The sequence below is a fragment of the Patagioenas fasciata genome, chromosome 10, assembly GCF_037038585.1.
Source record: "Patagioenas fasciata isolate bPatFas1 chromosome 10, bPatFas1.hap1, whole genome shotgun sequence".
NCBI lineage: Eukaryota > Metazoa > Chordata > Aves > Columbiformes > Columbidae > Patagioenas > Patagioenas fasciata.
Genome location: NC_092529.1, coordinates 28051318 through 28072897, shown reverse-complemented (window position 1 = coordinate 28072897; position 21580 = coordinate 28051318). Strand labels below are relative to the sequence as shown.

Sequence of the window (21580 nt, the reverse complement as noted above, 5' to 3'; positions counted from 1 at the left end):
AGGCTCGCTATTTTCATATAGTCCCACGTGTCCAGTTTCCACAGGGAATCCAGCTGGACCTCCAGGCATCGGAATGCAAGCAGGCTTTCCAAAGGATCCAGGCAATTTAAGTGCCTCAGTCCATTCAAACTAGTAGCCTGAATTCACGTAATCTCACATTATATACATTTGAAAATCCCACTGAGAATTGTGTAAACGTGCCTCTAACCCAGTTGTGAAAGCATTTAGGGACATCCTGGTGTAACTAGTTCTGTGGCTGGCTGTCAAGTGAAGACAAAAAGCACTTGATCAATGTCATGTACAATAAACGTCTGTGCCGTATGCAGAGCATCAAGGGCCAAAGATGTAACAGCAACCAGACTTCAAACGACCAGCAGCATGCTGACCCTCCATCCGACAGCCCCGCATCCTCACAGTGTCAAAAGATCCCCCCAGCAGCAGCTGGAGAAGCAGGGCAGTATTTGTGCAGGACACACCACGTGGGCAGATGAAGCTTCTGCACACCTCCAGCTCCTTCTGCTCTAATAATGGATACCGACATCCTCCAGAAACCTCCATGGAAACAATCTGCATGGATAAAAGCTACAATGAGAGCATAAAGACAGAAAACTCCCTTACACGTGGCACATGGCGTCCTCAAACAGCACCAGGCTCATGGCAGCGTTGACTTCGTTGTAGCTGTCCAAGGCTTCCACAAGAATCTTGTTCAGCTCCTCCCAGGTCGGAACTGGCCTGTAGCTGGGTTCTCCAACGCCTTTAGCGAAATGGCAATAAATGTTCATTCGCTTGGTCTGCTCTAAAGTTTCCTCAATGTCCTGTCAAATTTAAAAATAATTTTTAAAAAAGGTATATAAGAAGTAAAGGAGAAAACACTGCAGCTCTATGTCATCTTTCCAAGTAAAGCACAGTGTTCCAAAAAATGTCCATATAGCTGCACCTGTGTGTTGAAAAAGGGGAAAGAGCGACAAAAGGGAAGGAAAGGGAAAGGATAAAGCCCCAATACTTGCTCTGGACCTTTTGTAAATCACAAGAACTCATCACCTTAAGAAAATGTGAGCACAAGAAAAGCCCCACAGCAACAGCTACAGCATGACACTGTTGCATGGACAATGATTAACAGCCAGAGGAAAAAGCACTGTCTGCGTTACTGTGATATTTGCAGGACTCCAATGGCAACACTGCCGGGTGATGACAGGACTGAAGCAAAGCAGGTCTAGAGCTTCCATTAGGAAGATATTTTGGAAAAAAAGGAAAGCACTAGGGATTTGTGCCTGCATCTCACTTTACTCCCACCAAGACTGGGGATCTGACTCTTTTGCTTTTGCCACAAGACTCAAGACATTTAAATAAAATAATTTAATTAATTCACAGAGCCGAAATCTCCTCTCCCCGGTGCCCTTAGGGAGAGCATCGTTCACCCAAATACCAACATTGGCAGCCCAGGAAGCAGTTGACAGAGATTTTGCTCCTGGTGTCCCACCAAGAGCATCACACTCCCTGCAAGTGAGAGACTGGCAGACCTTGGGTCAAACTTCTCTTGCCCAAGGAACCTTTTTCCTGTAAGCACGTACGTTATTATCAGAGTTATGAACCTCAACACTTACGTCATATAATTTCTTCACCGTCTCCAGCTGGATTTTATCAAAGGTACCATAATCCTTTTCTTCAACCATCTTATCCCGGTAGACTCGGTTTGACTCGTGCAGGTAGAGTTTCACCAGGTCTTGGGGGTGCTGCAGACATTCCGGGGTAGAGAACAGAAGGCCCTGTGGGGTGCAGAGACCAGCAGTAAACCCCACCTTGACCTGAAGGGCCTGATGTCTCCCCAGCATCCAGGCTGAATGGGGCTGAATCACTCAAAATGCAGAGTTACTGTAACAACCTGCAAATAAACTTCTGAAGAAGCCCCTGGAGAACGTGCCCTTCGTTACCTCCAATTTCCCAAAGCAATTGTATATATTACACCAATTTTAATAGCCAAAGTGCATCCCCAGCGCAGCCTGATCTCCAAGAGTGCGTAGGGTCAGACACCAGCCCGACTGGCGGGTTTCTGCATCCCAACACCACAGCACGGCTGCTTTGTCAAGAAGAAGATAGTTTGGACATCTTAGCGGTGATGATTTTTTTCTAAAATCAATTAATTTTAATTAGGTGCATTCTGGCTGCAGGAAATATTAGTTTCTGTCTGCTTATCACAGCATGTTTACCATGAACTCTATTAAAATGCATAAAAGAATTATATTTCAAAGAGGTGTCACCTATTACTAAGCCTATTAACAGCACCCAGGGTTTTCAATGGCATGTATTAAACAGACAGTTTTTATTCCTAACATCTAATTATTTACACACAAAACATAAAATGTATTAAAAGCAATGTAAAGCAGGCCATCTCAGCTCGATGGATCATGGCTCAAATCATTTGGGTTTCACATTTGTCATTACAGCTGTCAAGCTGTTATTTTATTTATTTCAGAGAAAAGATAGTGAGAAGAGCTGATGACTCAAAGAGAATAAGGTGAAACCCATCAGGTCCTAAAAAAAAGTCACTCTAAAGACACTCCAAGCCACAAAAGTTGTGTTCTTGATGCAAGCAAATGTAAGGCTCAGAGGGAAGAAAATCCACGTTTCACAAATCTGTAAGCAGTTTATTAACTTAACACCTGAACATCTCCCCTTCCTTCACTTTACAGACCCGACTCTCCCGACTCCTCTCAGCAGAGCTACCAGGCTCTGCCACGGCAACCAGCTGCGTCCCCAGAGAGCGACGGGGACGCTCTAGATATGGAAGAAATTGCTGCCCCTGAGGGTGGTGAGAGCCTGGCCCAGGTTGGCCAGAGAGGTGGTGGATGAACCATCCCTGGAGACCAGGCAAGAAAAATAAATAACCTTTTCTTTGCAGTCTAAATAACATTTAAAATTATACTAACTAGTGCAGCATAGCGACCCCTTTCTAGCTGTCCTGCACTGCTGGATGAAGCACCTGCTCTCCTTTCTCCTGACGTTCTTCTTGGGGAGCCTGGAGCTGCCTCAGCAGCGGTGACATGAAAACAATGACAAACACAACAACAGCGTGTGGGCCACAAACTCAAGAGTCCTATTTAAAGTGCCAATTTTTAAATCTGCTCTGATATCAGGGAGGGTTGACGAGAGGCTCCAGTCACCCCCTTGGCACTGCATAGAATCACAGAATCATTTCAGCTGGAAGAGACCCTCACGAGCATCGAGTCCAACCATACCCTAATTCTAGCATGAAACCATGTCCCTAAGCACCTTGTTTAAACACCTTTCAAACCCCTCCGGGGATGATGACTCCACCACTGCCCTGGGCAGCCTGTTCCATAGCACCGTGGTTGCCATGTGCGATAGAGCAGCTGCTGGCACCTGGATCTCTGTTAGGAAGAAAAATAGCAGAGATGGGAAGAGAGAAGGAGGGGGAAGCTGTGAAACCAGACTGGCTCAGGTAACCACACGCCAGCCAAACCCAAGGTAAAGCTGTGCCAAACAACCGTGCCAGACCAAGGCACAAAACAAACTCTTGCTGACCCTGCGCCCATCTCGCCGCCGTCATTCCCAACTCAGCCACAATGTCAGCACGTAACACACAAGGTGCATTTCGGTGCTTCAAGCCTGAAGTTTGCAGGGCTCTTTAGTGAGCTCAACCAAGGGTGAATGTGAAAATCCCTCCCCATGCAAAGGAGTGAGGAGTTCACTGGCAGCGGAGCCGACGTGGAGCAGCAGGACACGCCGGAGCCCCCGCTGCTGTCTGGCTGTCAGGAGGAGAGAGCCTGCTCTTCCCCAGCTGCCACAGATCTTAATGTGACATGCTGCTTCAAAATCTTGTTAGAAATAGGAATAAAAAGCAAAATACAACCCTGCTGGGTCTATGATTATTATTTTACAGAGATGACAGATATAATTTAGAGCATAATACCATGGTAACCCTTTCAGATGGAAAGAAAGACAGCAGCAGGGCTTTCTCTGGTGGGAGCCAGCGGGGAATGTATTTTTAAAAAGCATAATCCACGACTCTGTCACTGCAGAGACCTGTCTGCTTTAATCAAGGGTAAATTGCTTGGAGCGTACCAATCAATTTAACTCTGCAGTGCATGGTGGGACCCAGAGGCACGAAAAGGTGCTGTAGAAGTGCAAGACAAAGTAGTGTCGGACTTGAACCACAGACGGGACCCACTACAGAGCGAAAGTAACAGATAATACCTTCTGATGAGCCCAAAGGATTACAAAGGACTGAAGGGTGACCTTGCCCCTACAGCAGTAACATCAGTAACAGTAAATTATATACTCACAACAACCAGGAGCCAGGCTGCCGTTCCTGCAGACCTTGCCTAACCCTGCTCCAGCCCCTTCTTGCCTGTCATCCCTGACTGTGGTTTCCAGCCCCTCCTCATATTTCCAGTGAAACGTGACAGCAAATTAAAGTTAGATTATTACAAATTATTACGGTACTTGCTGAGCCTTCTGTAGTCATTTAAAACCAGCCACGAGCCCAGGGGGCTGAAGATGGTCATAGATTTTGAGGTTCCTTGTTATTCTTTTTAAAAATCAGGAAGCAGCATCCTTCAGCCCAGACCCTGGTGTGTTCCCAGGTCAGCAGTGACCCGAATGTGCTTGTGTACTCAGCAGAGGAACCATGCCCAGTGCTGGCTTCCCCTCTTCATCCCCCTTCTTCACCCACAGCCCTTCTGCCAGTCGCCACCTCCCTGGAGACTCATGTTCCCCTTTGGGAGCCAAACCCCCCCACAACACACACATTACCCTGGTGTCACATAGGACAGACCAGCTTATCTCTACTTGAGGGCCTGAACCAAAGTTTCACCCTTGGCCAGCTGACGCCAGACAAGCAGCAGCACTGAGTACAATGCTGAGGCATTTAATGCTGTCCAGCTGAAGGTGAAGTCCAGAGACAAAATCAAATTAGAACAGTGGATGAAAATCATTGTTCTGCAAGGATACATGGAATTTCTCACAGCCTTCCCAAGTCAACACAACTAGATGGTTTGGTAGGGGTCTGGAGCATCTTTCTGATGAGGAAAGACTCAGTGAGAGTTGGGGCTGTTAAGCTGGAGAAGAGAAGCTGAGAGGGATCCGATCAATGGATCAATATCTCAGGGTGGGTGTCAGAGGACGGACCAGACTCTGTTCAGTGGTGCCCAACGCCAGGGTGAGGGGCAACGGGCACAGACTGAAACACAGGAGGCTCCATCTGAACATGAGCAGAAACTTGTTTGCTGGGAGGTGCCAGAGCCTGGCCCAGGCTGCCCAGAGCAGGTGTGGAGTCTCCTTCTCTGAGACATTGAAACCCGCCTGGACCCACCTGTGTGATCTGCTCTGTGACCCTGCGTGAGCAGGGCTTGGACTGGGGGATCTGCAGAGGTCCCTCCAACTCAACCAGGCTGGGATTATGTGGGATTCTGTAATGCTGAGGCATTTAGTGTTTTCCAGCTGAAGGTGATGTCCAGAGACAAAAATCAAATGAGAACAGTGGATGAAAATCATTGTTCTGTAGGGATACGTGGAATTTCCCACAGCCTTCCCAAGTCAACACAACTAGATGGTTCATCTCAGGAGAAACCTATTGTACAGCCAGGGCAGCCTGGAAAACAACATGGCTCAAGCAGTTCAGACAGGAACCCACACAACAGAAGAAGACACCTGTGTCCTTGAACAGCCGCTGGAACCCAGGCTGGATATCCTGACATGTTTCAAAAAGCATTAGAGACCCACACTTGGGCAACAGAGTGAAACCACACCTGTGTCCCTGATGGGGCGCTGGACACCCTTCTGGCCTCCACAGCCTCGGATGAACCTGGATATCCTCACCTACCTGAATCTGAGCACCTTGAACTGGAGCCTAATCCCACCTTAGATCTGCAAAGTGCTGATGTCTGACAAGAGGACAGTCACCTTGGACTCCTTTCACCTCCAGTGAATGAGGTGCTTCAGAAACACAGTTCCTCTGAGCTCTTCTCCGTGTTTGTCCATGAGGAAGAGCTGATGCACTACAGACAGAAATGCCCATTTTTCTCTGCTGGGGGAGAGGACGCGACTCGCCAGGCAAAAGGGAATCCCACTGAAGATACTCAGACCCCCAGAGACGATCATTCCAATCAGTCAGGACAAACATGAACAGTGCTTGACAAAGTCAATCCACTGCTGCCTGCCGAGCCTCCTACCCCTGGGTGTATAGGTTGCTCTTTTCCCTTTGGTTTCACCAATACCTGACAAATCTCTCTGGTATTTTGCCATCATTTGTAGTGAACACCTGGAGTCACCTTCAGCTGAACCCTCGCTCCAAGCAACGCAGACATCAGCCTGACCAGCTGGAGCCAGGTGGCAATGGGTCTTGGGTGCAGAAGGGAAAACATGAGAGCAGTAAGGACCTGTACCTGTTGAAAGGAATTATTGCTGACTTGATTTGGGGCCGTCTTCCTTGTTCTGTGCAACACTCACATGCGTACAATGTCCAAATTCATTAGCTGCAGCAATTAAGATACAAGTTCTTGGAGTGTTTTGTAATGAGGTAATTAGCACAGGACTCCTTGTCATAAGAGCTGTCAGGCAGTTTTGACAAAGGGAATCAAGCTGGGCTTCTAAGGTTGGTAGGTGCAGTATTAATATATAATATATTATGTATATAACAGTATGTATATAATAGTGAGATAACAACAGAGCCACTGGACAGGCTGCAAATGGAGCCATTTTAAGGACCTGTGCAGAGCCAGCAGTATCACAGCACAGCGGCAGCAAGTCCAGGGGCTGACCCCTCCACAGCTGCAATTTCTACGTGCTTTGTGCCTTTAACAGTTGTCATTGGCTGCTTGTATAACTACAGAACAGTCGGTAAAACAACAATCTCCAAATGCCCTTCACACACACAGCTATTGTGCAGGCGGTGTTTGATTGCTTGTCTGGGATTAAAAGGAATTTGAAAAAGGCAACATGCACCGAGCTACATCCACCAGTTCTCCATCTGCCCACAAGCTAAGGAAACTCACATGTCCCTAACCAGGAAAAGGGGGTTGTTTATTCCTTTATCTTTTTTTTTTTTTCCCAGTTAGCATCATATCAAGGGTCATGGGCCATGGTAGACTGGAAGGTGGGTGGAGAACTGGCTGGCCCAGCAGGCTCCGAGGTCTCACTGGAGCTCCAGTGTTCCGCAGGGGCTGGTACCGGGGCAGTGGGTGTCTCCATGCGGGAGCCAGCAGTGCTCTCCCAGCAGGGCTGCAGCTGGCACTGACCACGCAGAACGCAAAGGGAAGGACCTTGACAGGCAGACAAAAGCTGTGTGAGGTTCAATCCACTTTTGGGGCCCCCAGGACAAGAAAGACATTGACATACTGGAACGAGTTCAACGGAGGCCACCAAGGTCATAAAATGGTGGAGGACAGGACATGCAAGGAAAGGCTGAGAGAAATCGGTTTGTTCAGCTCGGGGAAAAGGTGAAGGGGAATTTTAATTCTGTTTCCAGCCCTGGAGACATCCCAGGCCAGGCTGGATGGGGCTCTGAGCAACCTGAGCTGGTGAAGATGTCCCTGCTCATGGTAGGGGTGGCACTGGGGGAGCTGGGAAGGTCCCTCCAACCCAAACTGTTCTGTGATTCTTTGACTCTGTCTACAACTACCTAATAGGGAGTTATAGAGAAGACTGAGCCAATTTTTTTTGGAGGTGTATAGCAAAAGGACAAGAGGTAACAAACTGCAGGAAGGGAAATTCCAACTGAAATAAAAATATATCAGCTTCACCGTGGAGTGGGTTTAGTGGTGTGACAAGGGTCGGAGAGGTTATGGGAACTCCAGTCATGGAAACATTCAAAACTTGGCTGATCAGCCTGACCTGACTTTGAAGCTAGCACTGCACAAGAAGGGTTTGGACAAGAGAGTGTGAGCTAAATTATGAGTTTATGAAGATTGAATGAAAGTAACACATGGAAATGCATTCCCGGAGTCCAGAGCTTCTTTCACACTCAATTTCAGGAAGAAAATTGTGTTCCCGTAGGGACAAACAGGATATCAGGAGATCTCAAAAACTCAAGAATATTTAATGTGAAGGAATAATCAAGAATGAATCCAAAAGGTAAGGAAGGATTTCAAGAAAAATTGGACCACTATTTAAATAAACATTATGAAGCCCAGGAGCCAGACTCCCCCACTCCTGAAGCCACGTGATAAACAAAACAACACCTGAGCTCAGTCGCTGCTCCTGCCCCAGCATCTAGACCTGGCAGGACATTTCCTAATATCCCACAACCTGAGCACCTTTCAAGCAGGTTACAGTTAAAATTAAAGCTTCCCATGGAAATGCTGCTTTTCTCTCTCTGCCTTTCAAAGCACAGATTAACTAGAAGTCAGGAGTTAACACGACCCACATCTAACATCAAAAGCTGCTGATGTTTAGCTGAGCATAAGTGACAGGTCTGATTCTTTCTTGGCACAAAAGAGTTATTAACTTTTTCAAGGCCCTGTTTTTGCATTTCCCACTACGTCATTACTTCAGTTCTTGTGTGATGGACCAGACCACAAGGCACCAAACTTTCAGTACGTACTTAGGAGAACAGGTGTTAAGAAGGACAGCAACAAGTTACAAACCGGGGTTCTACAAGAGTTTATGGTGTTCCAAACCTCTCGATTCGGCTGCTGAGAACCTTCTCAAATTTTACTAATCAGCCTTAAACTCTGAAAGGCTCTTTGAGCAGTAATATCTACTGCTTCAAAGTATGAGATTTCAGGGGAAAAAAAAGTCTCTCCGTTGTTGGAAGAAAATATTTCTAAATCTGAACAACTTCCCCTTGGTACAGAACTGGCTCTGGTGGAAATTCAGTTTTAGCAATTAAGTCAAAGCTGGGTTTGATTCAATTATCACCTTTTTAAATGCCACCCTTCATGCACATACTGAGCATCTGACCATCAAGAAGCTAAGAGGACATGCCAGTACAGGCCAACAAGCTAAGCTGGATCTAACTTCAGGGCCAGTAACCCACTAACTATCCACCACCTGCTTCAGTACAATAAAATAATTTGCCTGTGTGGTGGAACAGTGCCATTAATCCCCACATTTACACGTGTGGAACTGAGGCTCCCAAAGATGAGCGCAGCTCCATCGCACTCACCATCAGTCATTTAAGTGCTGAAGTCGGAAGCCCAAAGCTCCCTTCAGCTGGTCCCTTCTACAGCCAGAGGGCATTTCAACCCACCCCAAACCTGCACATCCATCTGGAACTACTCATCCCTCCCCGATGACCACAAGAGGCTGGAAAGTAACTAAGCTTCTCAAAGCCATGGGCAATGGTTCTGGAATCCATCCAAAACTAACAAGGAATTAAGGAATGGCCTAAGGTCACCCACTTTACTCAGGGCACACATGTGCTGTGTCATTTTTAGGTAGGAGACTGCATTCTGCCCACCAGAGCTAGAGGAACACAGCTCCGCAGCCTCTTGTAGCATCAGGACAAGGTTCAAGTCCCACAGGACAGCAACTGCACTTACTTGGAAGATATTGGAGAAGTCTCTCAAGTTGAAAATGTAGTGGAACTTGATGGCTGTTGGAAGGAATGTAGCGGCTACTTTCTGGTGCAGTCCCAGGGCAAGGGCAATCAGCTGCTGAGCTGATTTTTGCACAGCCCTCGAGAAATTTCCACTTGTCAGGTGCTGCGTTAAAATGGTGCTATAGATCCTGGACAAGGCATCCTGCCCAGGGATGGACAGCGCGAAGACACAGAAGTGACGCTGAGGGAGAGAAAGGAAGGCATGGAAAGGTCAGAGAGGTAGAAAAACACCTTTCAAGCAAAATGCCCTTGGGGATTTGCTGTGATAATCTCATCTAGGCTCCCTTTCCCATGAAATGCTGGACCAGATGATCTTTTGAGGTCCCTTCCAACCTGGGTTGTTCTATGATTCTCTGATTTGCAGTCCACCTGAACAAGGTTATTTCCCTCTCCCAGTTTGCCAGCAGAGCTCAGGTGGGAAGTGACATCACTCTGCTCACTAAACCAGGGATTTTCAACTGCATCTCACCAATGCTACACTGGAAGTGCAGTCCATTGAACAGCCAAAGGGCTCTGAAGGTCCCACCGACCTCTGACAAAGCCCAGTCACTGTCTCTATTAAGAGCAGCCCCTGGAAGGTGCCATCTCCCAGAGGACCTCTTTACTAAGTTGGAACTTGCAAAGTTGCCCATGGGACACTTCATTTTAACTCCACACCTTGCTGAAGAGGAGCCAGGGTCCAAGCTGACTCTGGTCATTAGGTTTCTCCATGATGAAATGGATTTTGCTCACTGCTACCCAGTCCCTCCATCGGTTGGCAGCTCCCAAAAATCAAAGTCTAATGTTTAAGATCTCTTCCCAAATCTTCTGTTATCAGCAGCGCTTGAACTGCTTTTTGTTTGGCTTGGGGTTTTTTTGTTCGGTTAGGTTTTTGGGGGGATTTGGTTGGTTGGTTGGTTTTGGTGTTCTTTGTTTTGTTGGTTTTGTTTGGTTGCTTGGTTTGGGGTTTGTTGGGGTTTTTGTTGTTGTTGTGTTTTGGTGTGGCTTGGGTTTTTTTTTAGTTTTGTCTGTTTTCTTCGTTTGGGTTTCTCCCCCACACCTCTTTTTACTGACAGCTGCATCAGACAATTCTGGAAAGCAGGCGGCGTTAATGCACCATGCTTCAGAGCTAAATACGAGCTAAATGAAGGCAAAATCTGCCTGTATGGACCAGAAGGTTGTCCTGAAAGTAGGTGTTAAGCTGGCTGGCAACTTTTGACTTCCTCCTCTGACGGAGCTGCAGAATGCGAGGAAAAACAAACAAGGGAATAAGGGACCCAGTTCGGTGCTTCACTATTAGGAATCACAGTCACTCGACAGATTCGTGCCATTTGTACTGATAAAACAACAGCAGGATCTGCCAGTGGTTGTCCTCTAACCTCACGTTTAAATGATCCACCCCAAAATAAACCCAGCGATGCACCTGCCGTTGTGCAGGGCTTTACCTGCAGCCGAGGGTTGATGGTGAAGCTCCCCGCCGTCGGGTTCATGCACGACACATACTGCACGTTCGTGATCTCCTTCAGCGACAGCTTGGTCCGGTCGTACCTTCGGGCAAAACACAAGCAGCAGCACAGTGACCACGGCCACTGCCTCTCTCAGTACATGTCCCTGGGCTGCCAGAGGCCGCTTGTCTTCAGGGGGTCAAATTCTGCGTCTTGCCAAGATGAGGCCCAGGCCCAGGTTGCCGGCCTATCTGTACACGGCCTGGCACACGCGAGTCCTGCTCCTGGTGGAAATCCTTCAGCTTCAACAACCTGTAGCTAATATTTCTATCAGTAATAAGCACTGAGCAAAGCCCCTGGGCCATACTCTTCACTTGCATGGAAATGGCAGAAAACAGCAGGAGTGTCTCTGGTTTGATCCCAAACCGGGACAGGGTGTGAGAGACTACAAGGGTGACTCTCAAACACTGTGGCAAACCCAGCCCTGCAACACCCAGTCATGGGAGACGGGCCATCGTGAGCAGGTGAATGGTGATTTACATGTCAAGGCCGAGGTGACAGCCACAGACAAAGGCTGGGTGACACAGGCAGTGCTGTGTTGAAGGACACGCAGCCTGTGCGCTGACAGGCCCGACACGGTGTCAAGGCCCAGGCTGAGAGACCCTTCGGGCCTCCCCCATCTTCCACAATCACCCCCAGTGATGCCTGCACAAAAGCCCAGGTGATCCCGAGGGCTATAAACCCTATAAAACCTGTGCCAGCACGGGCAGGGTGCCACCCTGGGGACCCTTCCACCCACCGGGCTGACCACGGGAACCGAACCACACACCACAGGGTGCTGAACCCTGACTACAGACCCAAGCATTCCTGCATAGGAACTGGACCTGAGACTACAAACCCCTCAAACACACCACGGAGCCCTAAGGGTGGTGAGACCTTTCCTTTCCCTTTCCTTTTCCTTCCCTTCCCATTTCCTTCCCCCTTCCTTTCCCCTTCTTTTCTTCCTCTCTCTTTCCTTCCTATATTCCTATTTCTTTGCCTTCCTTTTCGTGAGTAATACAGTAACATAAGGTTTAGAGCCCCACTTGTGCCAAAAAACTCTTTCATGTGAATCTTTTCGCTGCTAAACTGTTTATCGATTGAGCTTAAGTAACATAAATCCTTCTGCCACTGAGTCATTTGCCAATTGGACCAAGCTACAAAAAATAAAGGTCTTTTGTTTGTGGACCTTCAGGATTGTATGTACTTTTTTCCAACCCAGGGGACTGACAAATCTCAGTCACACTTCCCCCAACCATAGCGCCAGGTGGGACATGACAAGGGTCAGCAGGCTGCTGCTGCCGGGGGAGGACAGGGAGTCCTGGGCTCCCTGGTTTAAGAAGGACAAGGAATTACTGGAGAGAGTCCAGCGGTGGCTACAAAGATGCTAAGGGATCTGGAGCACCTTTCTTGTGACAAGAAACTGAGAGAGCTGGGGCTGTTGAGCTGGAGAAGAGAAGCTGAGAGGGATCTGATCAATGGGATCAATATCTCAGGGTGGGTGTCAGAGGATGGACCAGACTCTGTTCAGTGGTGCCCAACGCCAGGGTGAGGGGCAACGGGCACAGACTGAAACACAGGAGGCTCCATCTGAACATGAGCAGAAACTTGTTTGCTGGGAGGTGCCAGAGCCTGGCCCAGGCTGCCCAGAGCGGGTGTGGAGGAATTGAAAACCATTCCAGTGGTTAAAATTCAGACAGTCAAGAAAACACACCTTCAATGAAAATAAAGAAATAATGGGAAGGGTTATTAGAATGGAGTCGTGAGACAGGTAAACTGAGCCTTGGCAGCTAGGAAGTGTCAGGTAGTCTGTAAACCCTGCCGTACCCAACCAACGGGGAACTGGGGAGGGAATTTGCAGTTGGGATTAGGGGTGGATATAAGCAGTGGCTTTTTGCCCTGTTTTGTGTGCCTACCTTTAGGTGGAACACCCGACCTTGCAAAATCGTTAATAAAATATGCTTTGCTGAGAGATCCTACCTGAGCCTATTATATTGGTGAGATGATAACTTCCTGCATGCAATACAGTGCCCAGTGGGCACTGCTGAGCACATGGGCAGAAGGCCTCGATGTGTCTGGGAGGGGACCCATGGCATGCTGCATCCGCCCGCACCTCGCTGCATCCCCTGTACGTTGCTGCATCCGCCCGCACCTCGCTGCATCCCCTGTACGTTGCTGCATCCGCCCGCACCTCGCTGCATCCCCTGTACGTTGCTGCATCCCCCCGCACCTCGCTGCATCCCCTGTACGTTGCTGCATCCGCCCGCACCTCGCTGCATCCCCTGTACGTTGCTGCATCCCACCGCACCTCGCTGCATCCCCTGTACGTTGCTGCATCCCCCCGCACCTCGCTGCATCCCCTGTACGTTGCTGCATCTGCCCGCACCTCGCTGCATCCCCTGTACGTTGCTGCATCCCACCGCACCTCGCTGCATCCCCTGTACGTTGCTGCATCCCCCCGCACCTCGCTGCATCCCCTGTACGTTGCTGCATCCCACCGCACCTCGCTGCATCCCCTGTACGTTGCTGCATCCCCTGTACGTTGCTGCATCCCCCCGCACCTCGCTGCATCCCCTGTACGTTGCTGCATCCCCCCGCACCTTGCTGCATCCCCTGTACGTTGCTGCATCCCCCCGCACCTCGCTGCATCCCCTGTACGTTGCTGCATCCCACCGCACCTCGCTGCATCCCCTGTACGTTGCTGCATCCCCCCGCACCTCGCTGCATCCCCCCGCACCTCGCTGCATCCCCTGTACGTTGCTGCATCCCACCGCACCTCGCTGCATCCCCTGTACGTTGCTGCATCCCACCGCACCTCGCTGCATCCCCCTATGCCTCACTCCATCCCCCACACCTCGTTGCATCCCTCTGCGCCTCACTGCATCCCCCTACTCCTCGCTGCAGCCCCTTGTGCCTCCAACGCTCCCTCGCAGCTCCCTCACCCTCTATCTGCCTGACTTCCCTGACACCCACAGCCCAAGATTTCTGCCTCCGCTCCACTGTCTCTGTTCCTCGGAAGCTTTTGGCAGAGCTCAGGCATGCACACAGCTGAGGAGAGTGGAAATTGCAATGCGTCCCTGCCCTGTATTCCCTGTGGAGAGATGCAAATATTCATGTCCCACACAGAGCTGCTGGCTAAAGTGTAAAACACACCAATCTCCTTCCAAAACAGTCACTGCTTTTCCTTCAAATCACCTCTGCCTAGATAATGGTTGTTTGCTGCTGCCTGACAGAAGACAATGTTAGGTGCTCACAGCAGGGGGGTTCACCCCAGCTGAGGCCAAATCCACAGCCGCCTCTGCTCTCAGCGTCGCGGGGCAGCAAGGCCGAGCATCGCGCTCCCCTCGCAGGCTTTGCACTGGGACCACAGTCACAAGCCACAGCAAGAGCAGAGCAAAGCTCCTCTCAACCCAGCTATGAGTAAGCAATCAAGCGGTATTAAAGAAGCGATGGACAACGTGCACCCCAAATCCCTGCAACCCCAAATCCCAACTAACCCTGCACCCCAAATCCTGACCCCCAGATAATGTCCCCAAAACCCCTACATCTCCGATTCTTCCCCCTAAGCTCTGCACCCTTAAAACGTGCACCCCTAAATTCTGCACCCCCAAATCCTTCCTCCCAAGCCATGAACCCCTCAAACCTGTGATACCAAACCCTGCAACCCTGAACCCTGCGCCCCCAAACCCTGCACATCCCATAATCCTGTACCCCCAGATACTGCTCCCCAAAACCCTGCACCCCCAAACTGTATACCCGAAATGCTGCCATCCCCAAACTTGCACCCCAAACCCTGCACCCTAAAATCAAGTCCTCCCCCAACTTGCACTCAAAACGCTGCCCCCTAAGCTTTGCACCCCCAAATGCTGACCCCAAAACCCCGTGCTCCCAAATCCCACCACCCTAAATCCTTCCCCCTAATCAATGCATTTCCAAACCTTGCACCCCCAAATCCTCAACCCCATGTCCTGAACTCCAAAACCCTGCACCCCCAATTCTGCCTCCCCAAACCCGGTACCCACGGGTTCTGCACCCCAAACTCTGCACCCACAGGTTCTGCACCCCAAACTCCTGCTCCCCCAAGCCCTGCCCCCCAAACTCTGCACCCTCAATTCCCGCACTACCAAACCCTGCACCCCCAGATCCCTCACCCAGACCTGCACCCCAAATCTGGCCTCACCCAGCCCTGTGCCCCAAAACCCAAGATCCTGCTCCCCTACATCTTGAACACCCAAACCTTGCACCATCAGATTTTGCATCCTCAAATCCTGCACCCCGAAAGTATTCATGCCCAAATCCTGCACCCCCAGATCCTGCACCCCAAAACCTTCACCACAAACCCTGCACCCTCCACCACCTTAGCACTGCACGCCCAAACCCTGCACCCCAAATCCTGCACCCCAAATCCTGCTCCTTCAAACCCTTTGCCCCCAAATTTTACCCCCCTAGACCTGCACCCCCAAGCCTTTCTCCCTAAAACCCTACACCCCCAAATTCTGCACCCTAAACCCTGCACCCCCAGATCCTTCCTGCAAGACTCTGCACCCCAAAATCGAGCACCCCAGATCCCGCACTTCACTGCATCCCTGAACCCCGAACCCTAAATCCTGCACCCAGATCCTGCAGCCCAAAGCGAGCACCCTAAAATCAAGTCCCCCCAAACCTGCACTGAAAATGCTGAACCCCAAATCCTGCGCCCCAGATCCTGCACCCTCAGATCCTCCTGCCAAAAACCCTGCACCCCAAACCCTGAACTCCCAAACTCTGCACCCAGAGCCCTGCACCCTCAAATCCTGCACCCCCAGTTCCTGAACACATGAACCCTGCACCCCCAAACCTCACCCGAAAGTCCTGCGTATCCTGCTCTACCAAACCCTTCAGTGCAGACCCCTGCACCCCAAGATTGTGCTGCCCTAAACACTGAACCCCCAAATCCTGCAGCCCCAGATCCTTGCCTCCCAAAACTCTGCACCCCCAAATCCTGCACCCCAAATCTCTCACCCCCAAATCCTTCCCCCACCACCCTGCAGCCTCAAATCCTTCACCCCATCCCCTGCACCCCAAAACTCCACACCTCCAAATCCTGAACCCTGAAACCCCGCACCCCCAAATCCTGTGCCCCAGTCCTGTGCACCCCACACTCTGCAACCTTAAATTTCCCCCCAAACCCCTGCACCCCAAACTCTGCACTCTTAGACCTGACTTCTAAACCCTGCACCCCCAACAGTGCACCCCCAAATCCTGAAGCCCCAGATCCTTCCCTCCCATACCCTGCAGCCCCAAATCCTGAACCCCACAAATCCTGCACCACTAATCCTCCACGCCCTTAACACTGCACTCCCAAAACCAGCACCACCAAATCCTTCACCCCCAAAACCTCCCTCCTCCAAACCCTGCACTTCAAAATGCTGCACCCCCAAATCCTTCTCCCCAACACCCTGCACGCCCAGATCCTGACCCCAAAACCCTGCACCCCAAATGCTGTACCCCAAAGCCCTGCACTCTCAAATCATACATGCCCAGAACGTGCACCCTAAACTGTGCACCCCAAAATCCTAAACCCCTTAACCCTGCACCCCCAAAACCTGTACCCCAGATCCTTCCCCCCCATAACTGGTACCCTGAAATCCCTCACCCCAAATCCCTGCACCCTCAAATCCTCCAGCCCACAAGTCCTGCACCCCCAGGTCCTGAACACCTGAACCCTGCAGACCCAAATGCTGCACCCAGAACTCTTGGTGCCCAAATCCCTGCACCCAAAAGTCTGTCTCCCGAACCTTCACACCAAAGCCCTGCACCCCAATATCCAAAAGCATCCTCTTGTGACTGGCCCAGATGCTCCGTGCATCCTTGGCATAGAGCACCATCATCATCCAACCACCATCATCATCCAACCACCATCATCATCATCCAACCACCACCATCATCCAACCACCATCATCATCATCCAACCACCACCATCATCATCCAACCACCACCATCATCATCCAACCACCACCATCATCATCCAACCACCACCACCATCATCCAACCACCACCATCATCATCCAACCACCACCATCATCATCCAACCACCATCATCATCCAACCACCATCATCATCCAACCATCATCATCATCATCCAACCAACCAATCCTGAACCCAACCAATGACCCCATCACCCAGTCAGTGACTCCACAACCCAACCAATTACCCCATCATTCAACCAATGACCCCATCACCCAATCAGTGACCCCATGACCCAACCAATGACCCCATCATTCAACCAATGACCCCATTATTCAACTAATGACCCCATCACCCAACCAGTGACTCCATGACCCAACCAATGATCCCAGGGACCACAGTGCTACCATCTGCCATGGGCTGATCCAGACCACGCTGGAGCAAGGTGAAGCTCCAGAACACTTGCAATACATTGATGACATCATCGTATGGGGCGACACAGCGAAAGAAGTCTTCAAAAAAGGTGAGAGAATAATTCCTATTCTTTTGGATGCTGGTTTTGCCATAAAACGAAGCAAGGTCAAGGGACCTGCACGGGAGATCCAGTTTTTAGGAATAAAATGGCAAGATGGCCGTCGTCAGATCCCAATGGATGTGATCAACAAAATTGCAGCAATGTCTCCACCTACTAATAAAAAGGAGACACAGACTTTCTTGGGCGTTGTAGGTTTTTGGAGAATGCACGTTCCTGACTACAGCCACATCGTGAGCCTCTCTATCGAGTGACTCGTAAAAAAGAACCAATTTGAGTGGGGCCCTGAACAACGACAAGCCTTTGAACAAATGAAGCGTGAGATAACTCATGCGGTGGCCCTTGGACCAGTCCGAACTGGAGTAGATGTTAAAAATGTGCTCTACACCGCAGCCGGAGATAATGGACTTAACTGGAGCCTCTGGCACAAAGCACCAGGAGAAACCCGAGGTCAACCCTTAGGTTTTTGGAGTCGAGGATACAAAGGATATGAGGCCAACTGTACTCCAACTGAAAAGGAGAGACTGGCAGCATATGAAGGAGTTCGAGCTGCTTCAGAAGTGATCGGCACTGAAGCACAGCTCCTCCTGCACCTCGACTGCCGGTGCTGAGCTGGGTGTTCAAAGGGACGGTTCCCTCTCCACATCATGGCACCGAAGTTACATGGAGTAAATGGATTGCACTGATCACGCAATGAGCTCGGATTGGAAGTCCCAACCGTCCAGGGATATTAGAAGTTATTACAGACTGGCCAGAAAGCAAAGACTTTGGGATGTCTCCAGATGAGGAGGAAGTAAAACGTGCTGAAGAAGCACCACCATATAATCTGCTTTCAGAGACTGATAAGCAGTGTGCACTGTTCACAGATGGATCCTGTCGTCTGTAGGAAAACATCGAAGGTGAAAGCTGCTGTGTGGAGTCCCACACGACAAGTTACAGAAGCCACTGAAGGACAAGGTGAATCCAGTCAGTTTGCAGCAGTGAAAGCCATCCAGCTGGCTTTGGACATTGCTGAACGAGAGAAGTGGCCAATGCTTTGTCTCTATACTGACTCATGGATGGTAGCAAATGCCTTGTGGGGGTGGCTACGGCAATGGAAGAAAAGTAACTGGCAGCGCAGAGGTGAAACCATTGGGAACCACGCTGTGGGAAGACATTGCTGCTCGGCTGGAGAGCCTGCCTGGGGAAGTTGGTCATGTAGATGCTCATGTGCCTAAAAGTCAAGCCACCGAGGAACATCGAAACAACCAACAAGCAGATCAAGCTGCTAAGATTAAAGTAGCTGAGGTGGACTTGGGCTGGCAACATAAAGGTGAACTTTTCCTAGCTCGGTGGGCCCATGGTGCTTCAGGGCATCAAGGTAGAGATGCAACATACAAATGGGCTCGTGATCGAGGGGTGGATTTAACTATGGACACTGTTTCACAGGTTATTCATGAATGTGAAACTTGCGCCGAAATCAAACAAGCAAAACAGTTAAAACCTGTATGGTATGGGGGGCGATGGTTAAAGTATAAGTATGGAGAAGCTTGGCAGATTGATTATATTACACTTCCACAAACACGTCAAGGTAAGCGTTATGTACTTACAATGGTGGAAGCAACCACTGGATGGTTGGAAACATCTGCCGTACCTCATGCTACAGCCCGAAATACCATCTTGGGCCTTGAGAAGCAAGTCCTTTGGTGGCCGGGTACGCCAGAAAGAATTGGATCAGACAATGGTACTCATTTCAAAAACAGCATTATAGACAATTGGGCCAAAGAACATGGTATTGAGTGGGTATATCATATTCCATATCATGCACCAGCCTCTGGGAAAATTGAAAGGTACAATGGTTTGTTAAAAACTACACTAAAGGCACTTGGTGGTGGGGCCTTTAAAAACTGGGATTCACATTTAGCAAAAGCCACTTGGTTGGTCAACACCAGGGGATCAACCAATCGAGCCGGGCCTGCCCAATCAGAAATTCTATGGACTGTAGAAGGAGATAAAGTCCCTGTAGTACACATGGAAAATATGTTAGGAAAGGCAGTCTGGGTTCCTCCTGCCTCAGGCAAAGGCAAACCTATTCGTGGGATTGTTTTTGCCCAGGGACCTGGCAGCACCTGGTGGGTGATGCTCAAGGATGGAGAAGTTCAGTGTGTACCTCAAGGGGATTTGATTTTAGGTGAAAATATGCAATGCTGAACTGTATGATGTGAATTGCCGCACTAACAATGTTTAATAAGTGTCTTTCAGATCAAGACAATGGTGATGAAACCAGCGCTGGCTTCTTCGAGTGGCGCCCGACACCTTCTTCGAAGTTGGTGTCCTTAACCCACCAACAGGGGTCATGAGATGCACTTGGACCATTTTCCCTGCCCTGGGAGACTGTTGTGACAAAATGAACTTAATGAACTTTTCAAAGGATGGTCCACTGATTAATTACTCCTGTGTATATATGTACATATGTAGATATATATATATAGTAGTAGTGATTAATTAGATTGTATTGATAGATTGTATTGATAAGGTTTAAGTATTCAGTGAATGTCATATGATAAGGGGTGGAATGTCCTGGTTTTGTTAAAAACAAGTTTCTCTTTTAGTGAATTTGCCTGTCAGCTAAAGCCTTCATGTCAGCTGCATTTTCCTGGAGAACCCAACACATGTTTTGGTTAAACCCAGCAAGAGAATGCAAACTTATTGATAAGCACGGATGGACATCTCGTGAGGGGGGCAACGAGAAAACTGATGACTGAGAGACTGACCAACGGTGAATAACATTCCGTTCACGTGAATACTTCATATGAAAGTGGGAGATCACGAGGATCTCGCCCCTTTTCCCTTTTTTTCCTCATGGCCGACATTAGGAGAGGACCTTGCTGGTCGTCCCTGCGAACTGAGGCCAGTGAGAGACTGAATGCAGCTCCGGTTGGCTACAGAGTCTAATCCAGGACTTTGGGTGCTGGCTCTGCAGTTGCTGAGACTTAGAAGATTGGTTTTGTATATTTTGTATTATTTTCTCTATTCTTATTACTAGCATTAGTAAAACATCTTTAACTTTTCCAACTCTCTTCTCTCTGTCCTTCTTTCCCTCTTGATCGCCTGTCCTGAGTGGGAAGCGGGGAGAGGGAGGGGCAAAAGGGGGAAGTGGGGGGGAGAGGAGGTTGACAACACATCTGCCAGGGTTTGATTGTCACCCCGCAATCCTAACCCTCGACAGGCTGGGACAGAGAAAAGGATGAGAAGGAAATAAGGCAAGGCAAGGCAAGGCTAGGCCAAAGGACATTTCCTTCGTTACATATTTTGTACCAGATTCATCTGGAGACGAGGAGGAAAGCTATCTGACCTGATGGATTAGGCCCAATCAAAAACCCTGGCTACTTGAGACACTTAGACTAAGCCTAAAATGCAAAGATCTCTCCATAAGGATGGGTTTTATACTCTACTTCCACAATCTGCTGGCAGTACAAAAGAATAAGCGGCAGATCTACTTAGGCTGAGTCACGGTGCTTTGCTCCTAAGACCATGCATACCATGGGAGTATTTCAGCATTTCTGCTCTGGTTTTCAGTGTATTACACCAAAACACCCACCTGATGACATCATTTCAAGAGCAACAGCAGCAATTTGCAGAACTCAGCTTCTTTGGGGAACTGAGAAATTGCTGAGCTGACACCAAGTCCTGCTGTGTCCCTGTCACCTGCAGAGTGAGAAAAGGAGAGCTGGGTGTGGCAGCCGAGCACCCCATGCAGCCAGACGAGGGCTTAGTGAGAGAGGCTGGGACAGAGAACAGGATGAGAAAGAAATAAGGCAAGGCTGGGCCAAAGGACATTTCCTTGGTTACATATTTTGTACCAGATTCATCTGGAGACGAGGAGGAAAGCCATCAGACCTGATGGATTAGGCCCAATCAAAAACCCCGGCTACTTGAGACTCTTAGACTAAGCCTAAAATGCAAAGATCTCTCCATAAGGATGGGTTTTATACTCTACTTCCACAATCTGCTGGCAGTACAAAAGAATAAGCGGCAGATCTCCTTAGGCTGAGTCACGGTGGTTTTGTGCAGAAGGATATGGAACAAAGGGAGAAAGCA

The 21580-nt window shown here is 49.4% G+C and overlaps 1 protein-coding gene across 1 annotated transcript in view; it reads right to left on the bottom strand.

Annotated features, from left to right (window-relative positions):
• Positions 1-17449, bottom strand: part of LOC136115926 (dynein axonemal heavy chain 9-like) — a gene marked incomplete at its 5' end in the record, with an annotated part of 50413 nt that extends 32964 nt beyond the window's left edge. The window contains 5 exons of the mRNA XM_071813333.1: positions 619-815; positions 1605-1766; positions 9501-9740; positions 10984-11086; positions 17376-17449. Coding sequence (XP_071669434.1) covers positions 619-815; positions 1605-1766; positions 9501-9740; positions 10984-11086; positions 17376-17449 — 776 coding nt within the window. The remainder of the gene's footprint in view (positions 1-618; positions 816-1604; positions 1767-9500; positions 9741-10983; positions 11087-17375) is intronic.
• Positions 17450-21580: the final 4131 nt, after the last annotated feature.